General features: G+C 45.5%; 2 protein-coding genes across 2 annotated transcripts in view; both read left to right on the top strand.

Annotated features, from left to right (window-relative positions):
* Positions 1-23,421, top strand: part of TMEM242 (transmembrane protein 242) — a 34,736-nt gene extending 11,315 nt beyond the window's left edge. Inside the window, exon 4 of the mRNA XM_006155793.3 lies at positions 22,923-23,421. Within this exon, the coding sequence (XP_006155855.1) occupies positions 22,923-23,021 (99 nt within the window). The 3' untranslated portion in view covers positions 23,022-23,421. The remainder of the gene's footprint in view (positions 1-22,922) is intronic.
* On the top strand, positions 13,854-15,452 carry LDHAL6B (lactate dehydrogenase A like 6B). Its single transcript, XM_006155792.3, has one exon. The coding sequence runs from the start codon at positions 13,965-13,967 to the stop codon at positions 15,105-15,107; it is 1,143 nt and encodes a 380-aa protein (XP_006155854.1). The 5' UTR covers positions 13,854-13,964; the 3' UTR covers positions 15,108-15,452.
* Positions 23,422-24,434: the final 1,013 nt, after the last annotated feature.

Below are 24,434 nucleotides of genomic sequence, written 5' to 3' on the forward strand. Positions count from 1 at the left end.
TTAGCAAAATTTTTAACAAAAAGAATGATTGACTTTTTTTTCCCTTCCAATTTTGCCAGAGGGTGTGTGCACTTGGGAGAGACAAAGAAAAGTGTGGAATGGAGAAAGCACATCCCAAGGGAATGGTCATGTTTCAATCCCTTCTCTGCCATTTTTCAATCCCTTCTCCATTTCTCCTTCCATTCTGGGTTTTGAGCACATACGCACACCTGCCCAGTGTGTTTCTCAGGCTGCCAAGTCTGGGATTTGACCTGCACAGTCAGCCATGTGGGATCCATCTACCTGAACCACCATGCCACAGCCTGGCCTGGCTTTTGTTTGTTTATTTTTCTAACAACTGGTAGGAAGTACTGTAGAATGTGTCTTTGTGACAGGTCAGAACTGATGGCAGTTCAGAATAGGAAAACAAAAGAAAAAGCTGTGGAGCTGATGAAAAAATGTCCTGGATATTTCAGAAGGGTTGTTGTGGATTGGATGTGGGAATGAGAGAGAAAGTAAAGTCAGCCATGTATCCAAGACTGGTAACTGAACACTGGAAGACAGAGCGGCTGATGTGTCAGGGGTGACATCAGGAGCTCCACCGGGGCCTTGGAAGTGGAGATGGAGACTCCAGCAAGCAGTTAAGTGTACGAGTTAAGAATTCAGGAGAGAGGAGCAAGGTGAAGATAGAGAGCCGAGACTCACCGGTATAGGGATAATATTAAAAGCCATGAGACCAGATCAGCTCACTAAGGCAATGAGGATGGAGAGGAAGGAGAAATGGTCTGAGGAAGGTGCTCGGGACCACTCCTAAGACTGGGAGGTTGGAGAACTGGAGATGATAACCAAGGATAATCAGGAGAAACCAGCAAGGTCACTCACAGCAGACAAAGAACACTTTCAAGAGGGGTGACTGTGGATGCTGTGAGAACTGACAAAGGGTAAAGACTATAATGCCCTGAGCTTAGCAATATGGTGGTCAGGGTGGCCTAAGCCAGAGTGAAGTAGATTCCAAAGAGAACAGAGAAGAATTGGAAGCAATAGATTTAGGCAAGTCTTGAGTTTTTCTGTAAAGTGAAAGAAAAAAATGGGGTTATAGCTAGGAGAAAGAGTGAGATGGAAGGAGTTTGCTTGTTTAAGTTGGAAACTAACTGCATGTGTATGCCCGTGGGAGTAATTCCATAGCGCCTCCATGCTCTCACGTTTATTTTCAAAGCAACTTCGCTGGCTAGTCATCATTTGAACAGGGAATTAGGGATTACTCGGAAAAGATGAAAACCCAAAACGGAAGATTTTTGGTCATTTTTGCTCTTATCTCAGTTTCGCCTATGACTAGTAAAAAGCTCTTCTTCCATTTCAGGCATCGTACGAGACATTTAGACTTAGCACATTATTTAATCTTCACAATTACTATAAAGCAGATTACTGTCCCTCATTTTCTAAGTGTGGAAATTGGGCCTCAGAGAAGTTAAGTCGTTTGTTCAAGATGAGCTTGTAGCTGTCTGAGTGAAATCGTGAATCCAGATCTGAGTCCCAACTTTGCCTCCCGTAGATAAGATGGGAGATAAAGGAGTAGGGGGAAGGTTCAGGGTGAGAAAAGGAAGGGTAGTGACTTCAGTTCTGACCGTGCCCTTGTCCACACAGTTCTTGATCACTTGGCAAGTTCTCCTGGGGATCTTCAGTGTGGGCTTCATGTCCCGACATGATTGGGGACGTCAGTCTGGGGCAGGACTGGCTGTTCCCTTCTTGTTCAGAGGAGATGACCTGTTAAGCTGTCACTTTTAGGAGAAAAATGCTTTGGATATGGTGGTAAATGAAACACAGGATTCATGTCTTAATATAATGGAGAGTATTTGAAAACTGGGAGGAAAAATGGTTGAAATACATGAATGAATTATAGGTATATTGGTGAATTTTTCATTTTACCTTCCGATATGTTTCTTAAATATTTATTACTTTAACAGTAGTGGTGCTTTGTAAAATACCTTTACTAGATTTTATTTTTATTGTTTTTTAAAAATAATTACTTATTTAATTTTACTTATTTATTGTTATTCTTTTTTTTTTTTTTTTTAATTGTTATTCTTCAATTTGACCACAGAGAGATAGAGAGGAACAGATTGAGAAAGCAGGTCGCCAGGTCCAGGTCGGCCATGTGGGAGTCCAACACCCTTAGCCACCGCACCACCTGCCAGTCCCAATTTCTAGTAATTTTTACTGAAAATAAAGTACGGCTATGTGGGAGTTCACAGAACTTTCATGAAAACACATCAGATCTCCTTGGGGGATATTCAGATACATAGTAATAAAGTTATTAAGTCTCTAGTTTCTGTAAAAATGAGTCAATTAGCATTTTGCACTGACCATGTGGAGCTGACAGGTGATGTTTAGTAATGCAGATCATAAACCGAGTAAGATATTTGAAAATATGAATCATCTTTGATTTAGAAGTCATAATAATGAATCAATCCTAATTTTCATAGACCAACCAAATTAGGTTATTTAAATTGTATGCTTGAGAGTGTGAGCTTTATAGGCTAAACTGTGCTATTTTAGTTTCTAGAACATGTCTTCTTTGTTTTATGGCACTAATAAGAGGATTGTTGCCTATATAAAATATTTTGGAGAGGAAAAATGTTTTCTGATTGGCACTACTAACTATAAGAATACATAGAATCCTTTTATATTGCATCTTTATGTCTAACTAAAAAAAAAATAATGTAAATGCACTCTCTCCCTGTATGTGGGTCAGTAGGGTTATCCATTTGATCTCCACACCCAAAGTCACAGAACAGTGAACCCACTAAAACCTTCTTTTGAGTTTATTTCTCCCTTGAGTGAGAGAGACAGAGAAACAGGTACCCTAAACATGGTCTCCGCCCCATAGTTCACCCCCAGCCCTGAATCATGGGAGCACATGTGCCCGCACGTTCACACATGTTCAAGGAGGTCTCTAAATGCAAACCCAGTGCTTTCCCATGTGGGTCAGCCCTGCAGAGCGTTTCACTGCTGCTGTGCTACTCTCTGCCTTCTTGAGGGCACGTTTTCAAGGCAGTAGATTTTATGACTTCATTGGTTTGTACCTTTCCAAGTCACTTGCGGGCCTGCCCTGAGCCAGCACTGTGCTCCGACAGGGCTCCCTGGCCGTTACGGGGGCCTCACCTGTTGACTTTCCAAGCAAATTCTTACGTTATGGCTCTGAAGCATGCAAAGGGTGATACACTTGGTTCAGCTCTGCATTTAGAGAGGCTCAGTGATAATCATGGGTTGAACTTTTATCATTTTGTACTGCCTGTTGTTGGGGAATGCCATCTTTCCACACCTGAGAAAAACGGTCTTCGTCAGAAACTGTTGAAGAGGCCCAGGCCAAACAGTTGAGATGATCACTCTAGATTTTGGTTCCAGGCAATCAAAATCAACTCCATTGTCAAATGATTGTTGCTGGCTACCCTGGAGTTATATTAAAAATGTCTATAAATCCAGTTCAAAAGAAGGGTGCCATCTAATGGCTGGCCTCCCTCCAGTAGCTTGACGGAGAGAGCCTCCGTGTCCTGTGGTAATCCACAGCTCCATCTGCTGGCCTAAAGGGGAACATGCTAAAATCACCTCAAGTGAAACTTCTGTTTCTTAAAAATACCTTGGTTTCATTCTGAGTACTCACTGTTAGTTTGGAATTTTATTTCACATAGGGCAAATATAATCTGTTGAATATAAGTATGGATATGCATTTCGTATGATGGCATAGCATTTAATGGGGATTCCAACAAGGAGGGCTAGAGGAAACTCTCTTTAGCAGACCTAAGCAGGTAAGTTTGCCCCGCTTTGAAGATGGGCCCTTCCTGCCTTGGGTAGAAGTTGGTCCAAATTCAGCATCCGTCCTGCAGCCCTAATCAGCCTTCAGGCTAGCAAGCACAGCTTGATTGCCCAGTATAGCTTCATCAGTTACTCTCAGTTATGGTATTTTGTTTATCATTTGATTGTGATTGAGGTAATGTTAATTTTACCACAGTAACTTAATCGTAGGGAAAAAAGATGAACATTTCCTATGGGCTCACAGTCCCTGGACATTGTTGAGGCCAGGTGAGTGCACATCAGCCAATATGAACAGATTATTTATCAGGGCAAGGAGTTTTAAGTTTTGATAATAGTTGAGATAAACACTCTAGAGAGTTCTAGTGGTACTAACTGGTAACTCCCTAATTATTGAAAAAAATAAGTTATATTGTTTATAGTTATTTATATGTTAAGAGCAAAGACTATTTTTTTTTACCTTTATTATAGGTATTGATACTTGAAGGATTTCTAGAGAGATTTGGGTTAGCTTTGTCTAGACTATCTTGTCTTCCCCCAGCCACGCCCTAATAGGAAAATACCAGGTGTGTACACCATTCCCCATTGACAGGGTTGGAACTTTGTAGAAGGGAGCATGGGCATGTCTGGGAGCCCGTGCTTGGCATCTCTCTGTGAGGAGGCTGTCATCTCAAAAGACTAGCAGAGTCACTCCTGCTGCCCTTGAACAGGATGTGTGAATTGCATCCGTGATGCCTGGTGGAATCGAATTTACAGATGATCACAGCTGTTGACCTCCCAGAAGCTCAAACCTCAGTCGCCATGAACCAAAGTGTCTTTAATTATTGTAGGTAACTTGAATTTTAAAAATAGATTTAATTTTTTAAAGAGATATTTGCTATAAGGCATATTCACTTGCCAGAGAGACAGGGAGAGACAGAGAGCCAGAAAGTTAGAAATCACTCCTCCGGGGGGATGGCTGTGCTATCCCTTCTCCTAAATTCTCCTTTCAGGATCTTGAACACACATGCACACGTGCCCTGAATGAGTTTCAAGCCACTGGGTTAGGAACTCGAACCACGGTCGACCATGTGGGAGTCCAGCAACGTTACCATTACACCATCTGCTGGTCCCAGTAGATTTACATTTGAAAAATGATGTATAAATCGAATTTCTTAATTGGTCTGTTTTTACCGTTTACCACAGGATAAGAGGTATTTGCTTTATGTATGTGTGTATAATTATTTTTAAGAAAAATATATTTGGGATCTATTTTAAAAAAAAAGAAAAATGGCTTTGTTTTTTATAAAAGTATATGCTTGTTTTTGTTTTGTTTTATTTTTAAATGAGCATAGGAAGTATAAAAAGAAACAAAAATTAGGCCAGCAGGTGGTATGGCAGGTAAGGCACAGGATTCCACGTGGCTGACTACACGGTTTGAGTCCCAGACCTGGCAGCCTGAAAAATACACTTGGTGCGCATGCATGTGTGTGTGCCCAAAATCAAAACTTACAAAGAAATCTGAGGGGGCCAGCAGGTGGCATGATAAGTAAGGTATTGGACTCCCACATGGCCTACCACAGTTCAAGTCCCAGATCCGGTGGCCTGAAAATCACAGTGGGTACATGTGCATGCATGCCCCAAATCCTGAGAGGAGAATGGAGGAGAAGGGATTATAGTGTGGCCAACCCCGCAGGGGGTTATTTCTCAGTTTCCCTTTCTCTGTCTCTCTAGTGAGTGCACGTGCCCTATGGTAAAAACCAAAAAAGCGATGGGGCCAGCAGGTGGCGTGGTGATTAAGGACACTGGACTTCCATATGGTTGACTGAGGTTCGATCTGGCCATTGTTTTCTCACTTTGTCTCTCTCGTTCTTGCTCTGTCCCTCTCTGGTCAAATTAAAATAAATAAATGAATAAAGTTAAATAAAATAATGATTTTAAAAAAAAGAGGGACAAAACAAAGCAAAAAACCAATCTGAGTCTCTTGGCAAATTGCTTAATGACGACTTCTGTGTGATCTGCAGGGAAGCGTGAAAAGCAGCTGTACCCATCCCTTCTGCCGTCTTGCCTAGTCTTATTTCCGTACTTCTAAAGACCTCTACCAGCCCTCGCAGCAGCGAGCTCAGTTCCGTGTTCCTGTGTCAGCGCATGCTTCCTCTTCCTGGCACTCCACGCTGTCAGGCTGTCCAGGCCTTCAGACAGCTTAGGGTTGAGACGGATTCTCATTCGATCATTTTCAGTGAGTTTGAAGTAGCTGGCACCAGTTAGTGGTTTGAGTTCTCAGGTGGCAAGAATGCTCTGTAGCCCTCGTTTCCCACCCCCTGGCAGCTCTGATTGGCTGAATATTGAGGCGGGAGGGACACTAATGTAATGTAAATGTGAAAGAACAGTTTGGTGACAGGCCAAATCACAAGGGCTTACTCAGTTTAAAATGGGAGGTGATGGGACCAGCAGTTGGCATAATGGCTATGTTGCTGGACTCCCATGTAGTCGACTGCGGTTTGAGTCCCGGACCTGGTGGCTTAAACTCATGCCAGGCACATACTGAGAGGAGACTGGAGGAGAAGGGAGTGCAGCGTGGCCATTCCCCCTGGGGGGTGATTCCTCGCTTTCTGTCTTTCTGGTAAGTGCACGTGCCCTACAGCAAAAACCTCTCAAAAAAAAAAAAAATGAGGTGATAACCAGTGTACACATTTGTTTAGGCTTCAGAGTGGGAAGAGAAACAGCTGTTTTTAGCTTTTCTTTATTTAAGTTTCTTTATAGGGTGTGTGTTCTCACCAGAGAAAGAGACAAAGTGAAACATCATCCCCAGGGGGCATTGCCACGCCATTTTCCTCTAGTCCCCTCTTGGGATTTTGGGCACACGACACACATGCTTGGCATGTTTCTCACACCGCCAGGGCCGAGACCCGAACTGCGCTGTTGGCCACACAGGATCCAGAACTGAGACTACACCCCGCTGGCCTCTCTTCTGGCACATTTTTATAGTACCTGCTTAAGAGCCCGCCCGTTTCCTTTTATGAGTAAAATAGGGGCCCTGCGCATTTTATAAAGTGGGAACTTGTAACCATTACTAGGAAAGGTAAGCTCCACTCTGAAAGGCTTTTGTTCAGTGGCCTGACCCAAATCTGGCTTGGTCTCTCAAGAAGGTTCCCAGCCTTATTCTGCAGGAGGACAAGGACCCTTGATTTCACTTGGGTTTTCTTGTCTTTTCTCTTTTCCTTTTCTTTTTTTTGTCCTTATTTCTTAGACTGGGCTCAGAACACTGGGCTCACATAAGCAGCTCTTGCTAATAGCATGGCGGACTGAAGACCCCATAGCAAATGCATTCCCCTTCAGCTTTATTTTAAATAAATAAATAAATCTGTTACCAGATGAGATGTTACAGACATCTAAAATTCTGAGAAACAATATTATTTGTATGTTGACAGATTTATACATATAATTATTAATTTTCTTGTATGTCAGAAAATGACATGTTCTCTTAAACTGAATTTTCCTACTGAAATATTTTAACTTTTTTTTTTTTTTTTTTTGCTAGAGGGCATGCACACTCACTAGAGAGAGAGACAGAAGGGGAGAGAGAGACGGGAAGTGAGAGGGCTCCCTAGAGAGCATGGTCATGCTGCAATCCCTGCTCCATTTGTCCCTCCTTTTGGGATTTGGGGCACACCTGCACATGCATTCCCTCTGGGTCTAGAACTCAAACTGCTCAGTCGGCCATGTGGGATACAGCTCACTTAACCACCAGGTCACGGGCTGGCTCAATATTTCTAACAATTTTTAAAAGCAATCTCTTTAAAAATATATGTTACATATTTTTCTTATATGTAAATTATACAGACCATAATTTGTAACTTTTTCTTGATGACTCAGATCAGTTATTATTTGCTTCTGTGCTAACAGACTCTAGACTTTCATTAAAACATGCTTATTCTTTCTGCAATATTTCTTGATCCTAGTTTGGCTCTTATTTGTCACTTCTTAAAAATTACTTAATTTTATTATTATTATCATTTAATTTGACCAGAGAGAGACAGAAAGTGAGAAAGCAAGCCATCAGGTCCAGGATTTGAACTGGTTGGCCATGTGGGAGTCCAGTGCCACCCGCCACCCCTATTTGTTACTTTTGACTATCTCGTCTTCCTATAAAGTGCTGCTGCTTCATTCTACACACAGTTATGCTACAGATTCCTTCTTTTGCCCCCAGTTGTGGTTCATCACAGGTCCCAGCCACTTTGGTGGCTTCACCCACGCCCTGAGCTGCAGGCGCAGGGGCCCTCTTGACCAGACACTGATGCCTGGTCGTCCCGCAGGTGTCGTGTCATTTACTCCCAGCCTGCCACCTGCTCCTGAGTCACTTCCGTGAGTGGATGCTGCATGCACGCTGTTGCCTGGAGAGAAAAGCCTGCTCACCATTCATGACCACTCTGGTCTCTAACCAGGCACCAGCTCTCACTTCTCTGCTGCCTCCACGGCCACTGTCAGGGCACCTTTTAGCCCCGAGGAGACAGACAGCATTCTTTGTTCTCCTGCCTCCCACTCTGGCCCTCTGCTGTCCTTCCCTGATGCTGTCGTGGCTCTGGCCTTCCTCCTCCCTGAGCTGCCCCTGCGTCTGTTCCGGGCACAGGTCTTTCCCTCCTTTTGTCTGTGTGAAATGTCCTTGCAGCTACCAAAGACTGCCCTGCCATTTAGGCATGAGGCCCTGCTCCTTATCACCTACCCAGGGGAGGCCCCGCTCCTGTCCTCCTCGAGCCCGTGCTGATGGTCACCTCCTCCCGAGGTGTATGGACACGCTCTAGGTCTCCTGCCTCTGGAAATTCTCTGGTGGTAGTCCTTGTCCTCTTGTGGCTGCCAGCCCATTTATCTGCTCCTGTTGGTGGAAAACACTTCCAGAAGTGTCTGTGGCCGCTGTCTCCACGTCCTCTCCCAGCCTCTCCCCAGTACTGCGCTGGAACCGCTGCTGTCGAGGTCGCTGGTGCCCTCCTTGTTGCCAGGGCCAGTCTAACCTCCGTCCTCTGCTGCCTGGCCCCCCAGCACCATCTGGCCCACCCAGACACCCTCTTCCAGAGATGCTGTCGTGTGGCCACGGAGACACTTCCTCCTCACCACCAGTTTTCCTGTCTGCTCTGCTGGTCCTGCCATGGGCCAGACTCTAATGGCGGAGCGTCCCGTGGCTTCTTGCTTAGACTCTCTGCTCTCCCTCTGCCCTCAGCCCCTGGGTTTTCTCACTGGCCCCTGATTTCTAAAGCAGTGTGGACAGGGTGATACTGTGCAGGTGTATGGCTCGAGCCTCGACCTCAGGCTTGCCTCTCAGCTGCAGCTGTACCTCTTCACGTGTGTCGTTCAGGGGTGTGAGGTGGCCTGTGTCCTAACGGAACCCGGGTTCCTCCCCTCCTGTCCCTCTTGCTTTCTTAGTCTTCCCCCTTTCGGCACCCTCGTTCCCACCCCAGTCCAACCAAAGACGCAGCAGGAACCCTCTTGTTTCCTTCATCCCCTTCGCCGCCTCCATGGGTAGGTCGTGCTGTACGAGGTCTGGCTTCCTTTGTCTCGCCCCACCTCTGCTCCCCTCTGCCTGCCCTGTCGGAGGAGCTTCCTGTCTAGTCTCATCCTGGCCTAGAGTTTGTCTCCACACAGCGGCCAGAGACGTTTTTAATGTTAAGTCAAATCATGTCACTCCTTTATTTTAAACCCTTCAGCAGCTCTCCATTGGAGGAGGTTTACCTGATAGACCACCCCCTGGCCCCAAACTCATCCTGAGCCACCACATCACCCACCCCCTTTCCCCCTGCCCACCACACCCCAGCCCTGCCAGCCTCCTTGTTCCTTCAGCATGCAACGAGGCTGGCTTTTTCCTGCTGAGGGCCTATGTTCTAGCCCTGCCAAGAGACCCCCTCCACAGGACCTTGCCCAGTTGGTGCTTTGTCATCATCAAGGCTTTCTTTCTTTCTTTTTTAATGTTTATTTCTTTTGTGAGCAAGAGACAGAAGAGACAGAGAGATAGACACCCCCAGGGTCTTCACCCCACAGTCTATCCCCAGCCAGTCCCACATCATGGGCCTACATGCCCTGTGTACTCAGGGAGGTGTGCAGACAGAAATCCAGAACCTTCCTGCCTGGTCAACCTGGCAGAATGTCCCACTTACCACTGCACCACTGTGAGACGTCCCCCCAACCCCGTAGCCTGTGACTCATTGGTTCTCCATGGAGGCCGAGGATATGTGGCAGACACCTGAGGTTGTCAAACCAGGCAGGTGGTACTGGCACCTAGTGGGCAGAGGTCAGGGTGCACTCAGCATCTTGTGTAGGGCAGGCACCCACGAAGAACCGACCAGCCCAGGTTGTTGGGGTGCTGGGATCGAGGGCCTGGCTGCGTCTCTCCTGAGCCCTGTGTTGCCCTTAGCTCTGGCCTAGCCGGAAGGCCCGCCTTTCCCAGCCTGAGCCTTCTTGCTAATGCCTGCCAGACAGCCCTTCCTCCCCTCCCACTCCCCACGGTTACCTCTTTGCAGCCTTGGAGCAGGTTAGTTTTGACCGTTACAAAACAGAAGTAATTATTTGGGCGGTTTTGAGTTTATAAACATAAGTTTCTACATCAAATTGGAATTAACTTCCACACACAGACATATAGTTATGTCTTTTCTTGGAAGAACGAGCTGTGTTTTCTGAAGACGACGGCGTGACTTCTGTTCATCCAGTCACGGGGAACAAACGGAGCATATTGATAAAAAGCACCGATGCACTCAGGCTCCATACCCATCACATTCAGCTTTCTCAGTTTTTAGATTGTATTTAGGATTTTACAATACATACTAATGACTTCATTTATTAGTTTTTCACATTTTTTGTCACATTAAAATATTTCCTTTTTTCCTCTTAGTGTTTAATAATACAAGTGGCTCTTTTACATTGAATCAAAAATGATGTACATGATCCTTTAAAAACCATGCAGCTTGGATAATTCATTTAGAAGAGACATAGGGAGAGTGCTTGCCGATTCATTTTGTAATATTTTAATACCATAACTAGGAAGCTGGTCTCTGTTGCTTTTTGAATTGGCATTCTACTTGCATACTCCTCGGAAAACCAAACCCCTGGCCCTGCTTTCGTGTCCTTCCCCGTATTTCAACAAAAGAAGGTATGTCCGTGCTCTAGAATTTGTAAAGACTCCCATGTGAGGATTACAAAGTTATATAAATTGCAGTATCTTTGAGCAATAGGATTACTTTGCTCAAAGCCCGGTAATTTGTTTTAAAACTACAATTTGCATTTTATGATTTTCAAATCACAAAGAAGACTTTTAAAATAATTGTGCTTAAATAATTCTCCCTTGCATGCTGGTGAGTTTATAGCCTACTTCGGATCAGCTTAGAATATTAATTAACACTGCCTTCATCACATCCCCTTTTCCCCTCAAATCAGGGTTTTCGTGTGCTGATTACTTTTTTAAAAAGCTTTACAAAGAGCAAAACATTTTAAATAACTTTTAAGGATAAAAATATTCTCTCTGCCATTGCATATTTGTACCACAGTGCTTCTAGCACTGTAGTTTTCTGTTTCGTTTTTTATTTTTATTTTTATTTTTTGCTCCTGTTTTTGTTTTTGTTTTGTGGTCTATTTTGATTTGGTAAGGTAGGTCTTGACTTTGAACATAGCTAGGAAACCTTTGTAACTTATCCAAGGCTTTCTTTGAAATGTATGCAATCAACCTTGCTAAGAAACCCCAAACAAGCACTAAGCACTTTACTGACCTCTGTTGTCAGAGCTCTACACCAGCCAGTGCTCTGTCCAGCTTCTCCATCTCTTCTAACTTTGAGCCCCGTCTCTGGCCTTACTTGATTCTGCAGTTCCTCGTTCTTTTCTACTACAAACATTTACTGAGTTGCTGTTCCTGTGCCTGCTGTGTTCTGCGGGGCTGGGAGAAATGAAAGGTGGTCTCTCTGCTGCCACAGGGCTGGCTCACATGGGAAGATTCTGGTCTGTGTCCAGAGACCTCCTTGATTTTGCCAGGTGCACATGTGCCCAAGATCCTGGGCTGGCAGAAGCTGGGGGTGGATGGCAGGTGCACACCCTGCTGTGGGTGCCTGTCTCTGTGTCTGTCTCTGCCTCTGGCTTATGGGAGAAATAAACTGTAAGAAAATCAAAATAAAAGGTGATCCTTCCCGGAATGACACAGTCGGAAGTATTTTACTGTGAGCGTGTGTGACAAATCCCATCGTGGAGAGAGGCACAAAGGACAGCGCTGACGTGGGGCTTGGACGCGTCAGTCCTGTGGGGGCTGACGAAGATGCTTGAGCAGATGGAACGTAGAAATAGCCACCCAGCAGGACGAGCAGGGCAGGAGCCAGTGAGAGTCGGGTGGAAGGGACGGAATGACCCAGTTGCCACCAGACTTGGTCCAGAGACTCGCTGGTCATCTTCATTTCCTGCTTCCTCCTTCCTAAGTGCTGTAACTGAAAGTATTAAGGTAAATCCTGCCATCGGTTATAACGCCATACTGCATGTTGATGAGATGGTTTGAGTTAGGTTTTCAGTTCAGAAGGAATAATGAGCCGCCTAAGATAGCAAGCCATTAGGGAGCTGTCTGGCTATATTTGGCTTCCTCGTCTTTGAGAAGACCTCAATCTGCTCTGGAGGTCACGTACATCTCTTCGTGTTTTTTAGTGCTCTCCTTACTGAATAGGAAGCTGCTTCATCTGGGGTATTTTTACTTGGGAGAATTGTTGGTTTGTTTTCACCCTAAAAATTGAATTAGTTGTGTCTAAGGGGGAAAACTGAAGAGGCCTCTGTCACAGAGATTGCTTTTCTGAAGAGGTTCAAACTCTAGAAAATTACTACAGAAAGAAGCCTTCCCCCTAAGAGTCTTTATGTCCTTGGATTTCATGCTCAAGGACACTTAGGTTGGAAGACAACTTGACTGGTCAAAGGACTCTACAGGAAGAGGGTGGGAGCAGGCATTAGGTTAAAACATTGCAATTTAAAACTAGGACGAGAGAAACAACAGCTATGAAAAACTGATCCTAGTAAAACATTTTAAAATGACCACCAGTGTGAAGATCATTCATGTGTCTGGTGCCTTCTGTGTGGCTCTGTCCCATCCAGATGGAGTGTCTGGTCCTTACTTGCATAGAAAGTGAGTCAGCGCGCCAGTAAGCTCCCCCATAAGGAAACGGGAGTGCTGAGAAATCTTCAGATGGCTGCACTTCTGTGAGTAAGTGAGAGAAAGAGCCATTATTTTACCAGAGCTTTTGTAGCTTACTGGATTTATGCACTTCCTCCATGTAAAGTTTACGCCTCCTCAGAAACCTGAAGGGAAGCAAGTTCCTGAGACTGCCGGGAGAAATGCGGTGGGTTAGTGGTACTGAAGCCTGCTCTACTAGCGAACTGTCATTTGATCTCACTACTTTTCAATTGTCTGACTTGTGCATTGGTTAAAACTTGCCATTTTAGGGACACTTAAGCAATATCTTCATTTCGATGAAGGACTGCATCTCATCTTTCTTTTTGAGAGGTCTTTTGTAATCAGGCCTCACAACCACAGGTTTTGCTTTGGCATGAGGAATCAGCACCCTCTCCCGGAGCTTTTAGTGGCAGAGAAGTGACAGTCGGCCCCTAGCTGTGGTCAGGCTGACTCCGGTGCTGGACTGGCTAAAGGCAGTGGAATCCTGGCCTGATAGGCGGCCCTCCAGCAGGACACGCCAGAAAACAGGAGCCCACGTCCTGCGATGCAGGCGGCTACTGGGACACACAGTGTTCCTCCCGGCGGGTTACAGCTCCGAAGGCTTAACCTTATTTTCATCGAGAGAGAAAAAACTTTAATAGAAAGTTTTACTTGGCATACATACTAAAATTAGAAAACTAATTCCAGGGATCTGGGTTGGCCTGTTATAGCTATGAAACATTAAAGAGAAAAGAGAATACATGTTTGTAAAACCAACTCCAGGATTCACTTGCTTGGAAAGAAGCTCTTTTACTGCCTTCGCAGAGGACTCCAAGGCCATTGCAGCCCCATGACTGGGGGCGGGTCTGCGCAGCCGCAGTAGGGGATGCGGGGGCGGGGCCTGGGCCAGGCCACGCAGCCGCAGTAGTGGCCCGTAGGCACGTTAGTCCATGGTCAACGTCCGCTCTCAGGGTCGCTCTCAGACAGTTCGATGGGCTTGCCTGACCCTCTCCATTCTCTTCCTCTTCCTCGTCAGTGAATGGCCATGAGCTGGGCAGTGGGAGTCTTGCGAGCCAGCCAGAGGGTGGGATCAGATTTCTTGCGCCCAAGGATGGCCGTGTGTCCCCATCAGGCGGCACGTACCCCACTCCGAGGGGCCTGGCTCTTCACCCCAGTCTCCAAGATGGCGACTGTGAAGAATGAGCTTATCAAGCATTTCACCTCGGAGGAGCCCGTTCATCACAACAAGATCTCCATTATAGGAGCGGGATCGGTCGGCATGGCCTGTGCTGTGAGCATATTGTTAAAGGGCTTGAGTGATGAACTCGCCTTGGTGGATGTTGACGAAGGCAAACTGAAGGGTGAGACGATGGATCTTCAGCACGGCAGCCCTTTCATGAAAATGCCGAATATTGTTTGCAGCAAAGATTACCTTGTCACTGCAAACTCCAACCTAGTCATTATCACAGCAGGTGCGCGCCAAGAAAAAGGAGAAACGCGCCTTAATTTAGTCCAGCGAAATGTGGCCATCTTTAAGTTAATGATTTCTGGCATTATCCAGTATAGCCCCCGCTGCAAACTGATTGTTGTTTCCAACCCAGTGGATATCTTAACCTATGTAGCCTGGAAGTTGAGTGCTTTCCCCAAAAACCGTGTTATAGGAAGTGGCTGTAATCTGGATACTGCTCGTTTCCGGTTCTTGATTGGGCAGAAGCTTGGTATCCACGCTGAAAGCTGCCATGGGTGGGTCCTTGGAGAGCATGGAGATTCAAGTGTTCCTGTATGGAGTGGGGTTAACATTGCTGGCATCCCTCTGCAGGATCTGAACTCGGACATAGGAACTGATAAAGATCCTGAGCGCTGGAATCATCTCCACAAAGAAGTGATCGCTAGTGCTTATGAGATTATTAAAATGAAAGGTTATACTAACTGGGCCATTGGCCTGTCTGTAGCTGATTTAACAGAAAGCATTCTGAAGGATCTTAGGAGAACACATCCGGTCTCCACCATAATCAAGGGCCTCTATGGGATAAATGAGGAAGTATTCCTCAGTGTTCCTTGTGTCCTGGGAGAGAATGGTATTACAGATCTTATAAAGATAAAGCTGGCTCCTGAAGAGGAGGCTCGTCTGAAAAAGAGTGCAAAAACACTGTGGGAAATTCAGAAGGAGCTCAAGCTTTAAAGTTGTTTATAGGTACCATTCCAAAGTTACTGAAGAGTGGATGTGGGATTGTATATATGAACTTGAATAAGCTGGAATTTTTAAAAGTTGCCAACAGGAAGTGTTCTTGGTGCCGCTGACATACAAGTATTAATACTCGCCTCATACATATGTATATATGCGGTTGCTATTTGGTCTAAAAAGAAGTAGATAGAGGTGTTTATTGTGTTCTAGAAATTCTGATATTTTTTCATTAGATACATGCTAAGTTATTCTGGCTGGCTTTATGTTTGTTTGTTTATATACCATGTTTTTGAAAGTTGTAACTTCCTCTACAACGTAAAAATAAAAATATGTCCCTCAGAAGTCCTTTTTGTACTGGCTTCATCTGGAGGCCGCTTTCATTAGCCTGGAATGGCCTGTCTGCTAGGCCATTATAAAAAGCTGTCATATAGGCCAGCTGGTGGCAAAGGCATCTGCATCCCACATGGCCAACTGTATGATTCAAGTCCCAGACCCAGCGGCTTAAAAAACACACTGGGTGTGTGTACATGCCCAAAATTCCAAAAGGAATGGAGGAGAAGGGATTGCAATGTGGTCATCCCCCGAGGGGGTGCTTTCTCACTTTCTCTTCATCTCTCTCTGGCAAGTCCATGTGCCACATAGTAATGGGGGCTGCAGCCACATGTAAGGTCATCTTGTGCACGCGCACACTATTGAAGCAGGATCGTTAGGTTAAGGTATAAAAATATCAGTGACCAAAGTGGCTGTATGAAATGTTCTTTGCAGCAGAGACTTGTAGACAGAGGTCTGACAGAGCTGTACAGTTAACGTCATTTATTTGACAAGGGAAAGAAGCATTCCTAAATTTGAAGTTACTAAAAGTAAAGCCTGATTGAGCGAAATCACTTCAGAGCTGCCACTGAGAACCTGACCTGTTAGCACATTAAATCACGAAGCCCTGAGACATTGTTCTTACTGGCTAGTCGTAGCAGCAGAATGGGCTGTAAAAGGCTCCCGGGTCATCTGTGGTTCAGTTTACTTCACATTCACATAAAACCTGTGCTTTTGAGTTGTGCCCAATTGTTCATCACTGTCGTAAAAATTGGCCATTTTAATGAGTACGTCAGGGGTTGTATTTCTCAGAAAGTTACGCATTTGCTTTTTACTCCTAATCAGTTGACTTCCCTAAGAATCCTGTCATCCAGTGAGGGTTTAGGAGAGAGTACTGGTGCTTGTCTGACCTCCACCTAAATGATAGTGCTGGTAAACTAGGAAACCGGAAGTGAGGTTTGAATTCACTTCAGCCTCCCTAATGTAACAGACAAATGCAACTGAACGTTCAAATAATATAGTATGTTCACTCTTCGTCCATGCGGATATCAACAGGCCTAGTCAAAGGTGAAAGACAGCAGCATTTGCTCTCTAAACTAAGCCAGTCCTGCTTAGTAGAATTTTATCAACTTAGGACTGTTCTGGTTGTAGGAAGCAGTGTCTCATACTGGGACCAACTGATGTGCTGAGCTCCCTGGAAGTGGGAAAGGTGTTGTTTGCATTGTTGTTGTTGTAAGAGAATTTTAGAGCTCAGCTATACAGAATTCCTGTTCCCTTTTATCTAACCTCTTGAGTTTTTATTCCAATGTGTTTTATCCAGATGTAGTATACTATGGTAGGGCATCGGCGGCGCATACCTTATATCTGTTTTATAATTCTTGTCACTAGGTCAGCCACGATAGCTTATGCTGCAGTAAAAACAATCTCCAAATCTGTGACTTAAATGAACAAGGTTTCTCACCCGTGTAAAGTCCGCTATGGGTTTAAGCAGCTCTCTGTGAAAGGTATCTTCATGTGCTGGCTCAGTATCCCAGGTTGCTTTGCTTGCGAGGCACTACCATGGCAAACGTGTTTCCATGCTTGTTATGGAAAGGAAAGAGAGGCCTAGAGAATTGAACCCCTGCAATTAGGTGCTCAGCCTAGAAGGAACACACATTTCTTTTGCTCACATTTCATTAGCCAGTACTAGTCACTTGGTCGCCTAATTTCAAGGAGGAGCTGAAGTATCTTTCACACCATTCCAAATAAAATGGTCGCCATTGGCCAGCCTTGGTGGTGCATTGGTAACGAAACGCTCCATGATGCCGAAGCCACATGAGAGAGTCCCAGGTTTGTGACCTGAGGTCTCCCTGTGCGTGCAGGGATGGATGTGTACGTGCCTGTAGTTCCGGTGGACCGGGGGTGGGGCGGATCGCAGGATGGAGACAGGGTTGCAGGTGCCATCTGTCTCCCAGTCTTTCTTTCTGTGTCTGTCTCTATAGAAGAAATATTTTAAACTAGTAATGGTCGCCATTGTGAGAGATATTTACTGCATTGTTTTAAAGTCATTTAGTGAAAGCTGGTACAAGTTATAGAGGTACTTTGTCTTTTTAGGTCACAGAACCAGAGTGATTGTGGGTAAAATCCTGGACATCAGGCAAGCGGTTGAACTTACGAGCCATGTCACCAGGGACGAGTTAACCTCTCTCACCTGTGGCTTCTCATAAATAGAGTGGAGGTCATAAGCTCTTCCACAGAGGATGGTGAAGATTAAATAATAGCAATGCTTTGCCTAGTGCCTGACATGTAAGTGATCCCAAGTGGCAGATATTATTCCTGTTCAAGTAACACTTTTACAACCTAACTCTACTTTTTAGCTCTTAGTATCAGTATTACACGTTCTTACCGTATTTTATGAAGAAGCTAAATTACTAGGCTTTTGAAAATTACCAAGATGTTACAACTACTGACATATCCAAAGGCTTTTCCGTTAGTAGATCCTGTAAAGCTTGTGTCATTGTCACTCCAGCACTAAGGGTGGCAACAGTCCTGCACCGACAATGAAGAAGTAGATGCTAAATGAGCTAGTCAGTGGCCAAAGCATTTCAATATTCAGAATTTTTTAATTCCATCAAGTGCCTATGTATTAGAATTGACGCTGTAAAAATTTTCTGAAACTAATTACATGGGGAGGGGGAGGCATAACATAAAACTTTTAAGCTTTTAGCACACTGTCAGAGCAAAGGTGCACCAAGACCTTGCGTACACATCTAGGCAGGGCACAGAGTAAGCACATCGGCTGTGCAACCAGCCCTGGGCTTACCAGCTGTGAAACCGAGTGCATTGCTTCATGTTGCTAAGCTTCTATCACTATCTTTAAAAGGGGGGGTGCCATTGGGACCAGCAGTTAGTGTAATGGCTATGTCGCTGGACTCCCACGTAGCCAACCGCGGTTCGCGTCCCAGACCCGGTGGCTTAAAACTCACACCGAGTGCGTGTGCATGCATGCCCAAGATCCCGAGAGTAGTACGGAGGAAAAGGGATTACGGCGTGGCCCTCTCCCCGGGGGGTGATATCTTGCTTTCTGTCTCTCTGTCTCTGTCTGGTGAGCACATACGCCCTATAGAAAAACCTCTCCAAAAAAAAAAGGGAGGGTCCCATTGTTTTGAGGGTTAAAAGGTAACTATGGCTGACACACAGAACTCTTAAGTGGCACTCCTAGCATACTGGCTAGATGCCCCTTCAGTAAGCTACTGAAATAGGAATTCGAGCACTCTTACTACAGGCATGATCTTGATTCTGTTCCAATATCTAAAAAGTCAATTGTACAGTCTTAGACTGTCCCTATTTGTGACAAACATCTGTAATACATTGCCCAGTAGTCATGACAATCCATTTGAGCACTGCTACCTTAGGCAGGGGCACTTTTTGATATTACAACTCAGCCCTGTTGGACACCAAACATTGGAATTGAAGGACAGTTGAGTCAGCCCTGTAGCCTAGTGGTTAAGGAAGTCAAATCCCACATGGCTGACCGTGATTTGAATCCCAGCTCCCTGTGGCCTGAAAAACATGCCAGGGCCAGCTCATGACCTAGTAGTTAAGGAAACTGGATCCCACATGGCCGACAGCAAGGTTTGAGTTTCATACCCATGCCCGAAATCCCAACAAGATAGAGAAATGGAGGAGGGATAGTGGTATGACCACTCTTCTTTAGAGGATGCTTTCTCCCCTCTCTATCTTTGGCAAAACTAAAAAAAAAAAAAAAAAAAAAAAAAAAAAATCATGGCAGGCGTGTGCACATGTGCATGTGTGACAAGATGGACAAATGGAGGAGAAAGGACTGTGGCGGGACCACGTTGTTAGGTGTGCCTTCTCTGTCACTCTGTCTCTGTCTCTCTGACAACTGCACACACCCTCTGACAGTTCAAAAAATAGAAAGGACAGTAGACCCATTGCACTAGGAAGTACCACTCACGCCCGAGGCCTGTGGAGAGCATCCCCACGAGTCGAGTAGGGCACAGCCTGCGTGTGTGGGAAGCCCTGTGATCACAATAGAGACGGAGAGGAGAGAGAACTGCGGGGAAGAGATCCTAGAGTTTGGCAAGGTTTCACCGTGAAAATGAGCTGCTACTTGAAGACTCTAGTGCCCAGCATGGCCCAGCTTCACCATAGTACTGGGTAGAGGGACAGGTCTGTGACACTAGCTGTGATCATCACCATGGAATTGAGCCTTCACCTTATAACCGAGTTAGCGTGACCGTACTCAATCCCTGAATCTCCTCAAGTGCATCCTTGGCTGGTCTGTTGGCCTGTGTGTGGTGCACCACTGCTGAGGCCGGTAGCTTTTGCAACCTACATGCCAGAAACTGATGTAAGTGAAAGAATGGGAAGGTTTTTGCTTATTATCCATGCAATAAAAGTAGTACAAGTTTAAAACTTTCTGTGGAGCCCCATTGTCTAAAGCAACTTGAGACTCTTCATAATTTAAATGTAGACCCTGGGTTTCTGTTTCCGGCTGTGAAGTTAGAAGGAATAAACGGTGTTTTCTGTGTCACTTTCCCCAGTTCCTTGCCTGTCTCTGCCTACTGGGCTATTTTTCCTACTCACATAGAACCCTAGGAACAAGAGAATAATACAATAGTTGGAAAATGGAAGAAAAGACAAAAATCAGACCAAGAGGAGGAAACGGGGACACGAGCCTGCTGAAGTAGAGCAGCCACCTGCCCTCCTAGCCTGGCCTGTGCGTTTCCCAGCCCCACCTTTCCTGGAGACTAGCCAAGTTCCCTCTCACTGGAAGGAGAATGGCGAGCGACTCTGCTCCTGTCTCGGCTCTCTGACACCCCAGCTCGTGCCCCTGTCCTTAGGCTGTGATGTAGCAGATGTTCAGCTGGAAAGCTGGAGGGAAGGACCTGGAACGCGCATTGCAAACCTGGCCTGGGAGAGACCTTTACACTAGGAAGGTCTGTGCAAAGTTCTCAGTGCAGCTTCTGTTGGTGTTTAGATAAGGCAGTTCTGTCCGTGGGCCATCCTGGGCAGCTAGCATCTTTGCCTTAATTGTCAGATGCAAATAGAAGTCCCCCAAGGTTATGGCAACCAGAAAACCCTCCACAGTTTCAGTCTCTCCCAGGGGTGCAGAACTGCCTCTACTTGAGAGTCTCTCATGAGACGTTCTTCGGGGACCAGCAGTTGGCGTAATGGCTATTTCTCTAGACTCCCATGTAGTTGACCGCAGTTTGAGTCCCAAACTGTTGAGACTCGGTGGCTTAAACTCATGCCGGGTACATGCATGCCCAAGATCCCAAGAGGAGAATGGAGGAGAGGGATTGCGGCGTGGCCATCCCCGCTGGGGGGTGATTTCTCGCTTTCTGCCTCTCTGTTTTCTCTCTTTCTGGTGAGCACAGGCACCTTATAGTAAAAACCTCTCAAAAAAAAATAATTAAAAAAGAAAAAAAGAAGTCCTTTACAGCACAACCTGGAGAGCCACAGAAAAGGGAGTGGGGAGAGACGTGTCCCGTGGGATGTGTCTGGGACCAGGACATTGTGGTGGTCGGCATAGAGCTATAGACGACCGTGACGGGTGGCCTTACTTACCTCCCAGTGTCAGAGTATTTAAACCACAACGATACATGACTACGAAGTTGGGGTTTTAACAGATGCACCACAGTGTTCATGTCCCTATGAGCTTTGTTCTTGGAGTGCAACACACTCATTTCGATAGTGCTGTAGCGACGACAGCTAAGCGGTGTAAACACTGTCACGGCCAGGCTTTGCACGCGTTGCCTCCCGATGCTCGCGCTGTCAGCAGGTACTTACTCCCGCCATTCTCCGCACGTGGGAACTGGACTTAGACGGGAAGCAGCTCTCCCAAGTGTGGAGCTCGGGTTTGAACAGAGCTCTGTGGTGCTGACAGCAGTGCTGTGATGACTAATGGCCTGGCAAGTCCCACACTAGGTGCACCCCCCCCACCCCAAATTTGCCAACACGGAGAAGGTTTAGCCTCAAATCGAAATAAATAAGCATCAACATAAAATACATCGGCCTACTTTCAGATGACCACTCTAAGAAACGACTCGCGTGTCCTGGATGAGTCCAGGTTTGTCACTAGCCCAGTCACGGAGCTCTGTGTCCTGGGAAGATGGCTGGGATATGGCTGATGACAAAGACTCTAACGCAGTGCTGTGGTGTTGCCTAGGCCACGTGGATTACAAAGAAGGACTGAGTGTGTAGCTAGTAGTCTGATGTGAAGACCACCAAGCTCCTCGTGAGTGTGCCCTTCCCTCTGGGGACGTCACCGGAGTACACCAGGGTGGGCTGCCACGGGAGCGACACTGCCTTAGCCCTCTCAGCTCTCGGATTCCACATCTGTCAGCATGGTCACGTGGGAACATTCTAGCTTATCTGTCACTCATTCATTGATTCATTCTTTATTAGACCTCTTCTAAGTTTTTTTCTCTACCCTTCCCTCTGGCTCTAAAATTTTAACTTCAGATGACCTAAGTATGGTTCGGTTGGTTCCAGGACTGCCTCACAGATACCAAAACCCATGGATGCTCAAGTTTCTTACATAAAAGGTAGAGTAATTGCATACAGCAATGCACGTCTTCCTACGTTCTTTAAATCATCTCTAGATTACTTCTAAAACGTAAGACAAGGTGAGTGCTTTGTAAATAGGGGTTATACTGTACTGATCAGGGAGTAATGACAGAAACAAACTGTGCATGTCCAGTATAGATGCAGCCAATTATTAAAAATATTTTCAATCTGGGGGCCAACAGGTAGCATAGTGGTTGGCCAACCGCAGTTCAAATCCCGGATCCAGAGGCTTGAAACTCATGCTGGGCATGTGTGCATGTGTGCCCAAAATTCAGAAAGGAAAATGGAGGAGAAAGGATTGCAGCCTGCATCCTCCCTGTGTGGGATGATTTCTCACTTTCTCTCTGTGTCTCCAGCAAGTGCACACACCCTATAGCAAAAATCTCTTATATATATGTGTATATATGTGTGTGTGTGTATGTGTGTGTGTATATATTCATTCATGAGGAGTGAAGGTTTTTGGGGGGGTAGTTGTTTTGTTTTTTAGATTTTTGCTATAGAGAGTATGTACGCACCAGAGAGGAAAAAAAGAGAAAATGAGAAATCATCTCCAATCCCCACGGTGCAGATGGCCATGTCGCAACCCCTTCTCTTCCATTCTCGTCTTGGGATTTGGGGCATGCACATGTGTCTGGCATTTTTTCCAAGCTGCCGTGTCCAGGACTTGAACCTTCAAGTCGGCCATGTGGGATCCTAGCCACCATGCCACCTGCTGGTCCCAAGGAGTGAAGTTATCCAGATAACGAATTCATACACAGAAGTGGTCCGTTTTCTTTCTTTTCGAGGTGGCTTGAACACAGTCCTTCCCTTTCACCTGTACCCATGAGCAATGAAGTGCCACCCTGTCAGCAAAGGCATATCTCTAGGCGTTTTGGTTCTTTGTTCTTTCTTTTAACATTTGATAACTGATTTCTTTTCTTCTTCTAGATGAAAGATCTTCGAAGTAAAATGCAATCGATATTTCCGGCAATTCCCAGGAACTCCGAGGCAGCTGTCGAGTGGGAGGAAGCACTGAAACCCAAATGAGATGTGCGCGGAGGATTGCAGAGCGATCACGCAGGAGGGCGGTTCGGACCCCGCGACTGCAGAGGGACTGGGGCTGGTTTTCCTGAGCATGTGCTCAGATCGGGAGGGAGCCCACAGGACGGGCAGCCCGCAGCATCTTCACTGGCTGACAGTCTGTGTGGGGTGTCAGGGGGTGAAGTTTCCCCAACATTAAGAGGACTATTTAAAAATCGTAATGACAGGGATAACTTTCCTGCGTGGAGGAGATCCTGGAGGAAATGCTCCTATTTGTGACTATCCAGTGGAAACAAGTTTTGTACCTGAACAGAAAACCTTAATGAGGGACCAGCAGGTGGCGTGGTGGTTAAGGCGCTGGACCCTCCCATGTGGCCAACCACGGTTCGAGTCCTGAACCTGGTAGCTTGCTTTCTCACTTTCCCTCTCTCTTTCTCTCTCTCCCTCTGTGTCTCTCTCTGGTCAAATTAAAATAAATGAATGAATAAATAAAATGAAATAATTCTTTTTTTTAAAAAAAAGAAAAGCTTAATGAAAGTATGATAGGAAATCTTAATAAACAGACCCCTAACAGCAGGAGTACCTGCTAAATGCAGTGGCTAAATGATGAGCTTCAAAGGCCTTCCTCGTCAGAATTTGGAAGACTTGTTTCTATTAGGCCTGAAAGTGGCCGGGGAGCAGGTTATACTCCAACACAGGGTCAGGGTCGCTAGTGGCTTAGACCTCTCTGGAGGTCCCTGTAAGCTGCTGTGGTCAAATCTCAGTCACACTTACCCCCCTCCTGTCCTCCCTGATCTCTTACAGAGAACAGGCGGAGAATAGCGTCTACATCGTTTTTTTACTGGAGATTAAAATGTGTTAAAGAAGAGAGATACTCGAGTATGCCAGCACTTCCAGAGAAATAACCTCTGGCTGAAGATCAGTTATACAATTTCTTTATAATTGCTTAGGTTCTAATTAGTCAGCAATCAGATTTAATAAAGTACATTTGCAAATTGTTATAATGAAACCTTTTAGTTGTAAGAGAAAATTTTAAATGAAATGTCAAGTGCATAATGTAGCATTTTTCTCTAGATCACATGACCCTGTTAAAATTGCTGTATTGTTAATTAAACAGGTGTAATCCGTGTCTGGGATTCACATGTAACCTGTTAAAAATTCAAGACTAAGAGGAAAGGATTGTGAAATTTATCACGGTATATGAAACAGCAAAACTCCTCACCCATCTTTCATTTTTAACTAAATCTCTGCTAAGAAAAAAATTCTAGCCTTTAAATGAAACAGGAAAGACAGGAGTCAAACCTAACGGGTGTTGTCCACAGTACAAGCCTCTGTTCCCCTTAATAGAAGGCCCTGCCTGCAGCTTTACAGAGAGAATGCGGGGTTTTATTTTTAGATGGAGAACAGCTATTGATTTTT

The sequence above is a fragment of the Tupaia chinensis genome, unplaced genomic scaffold, assembly GCF_000334495.1.
Source record: "Tupaia chinensis unplaced genomic scaffold, TupChi_1.0 Scaffold000468_1, whole genome shotgun sequence".
NCBI classification, from domain to species: domain Eukaryota; kingdom Metazoa; phylum Chordata; class Mammalia; order Scandentia; family Tupaiidae; genus Tupaia; species Tupaia belangeri.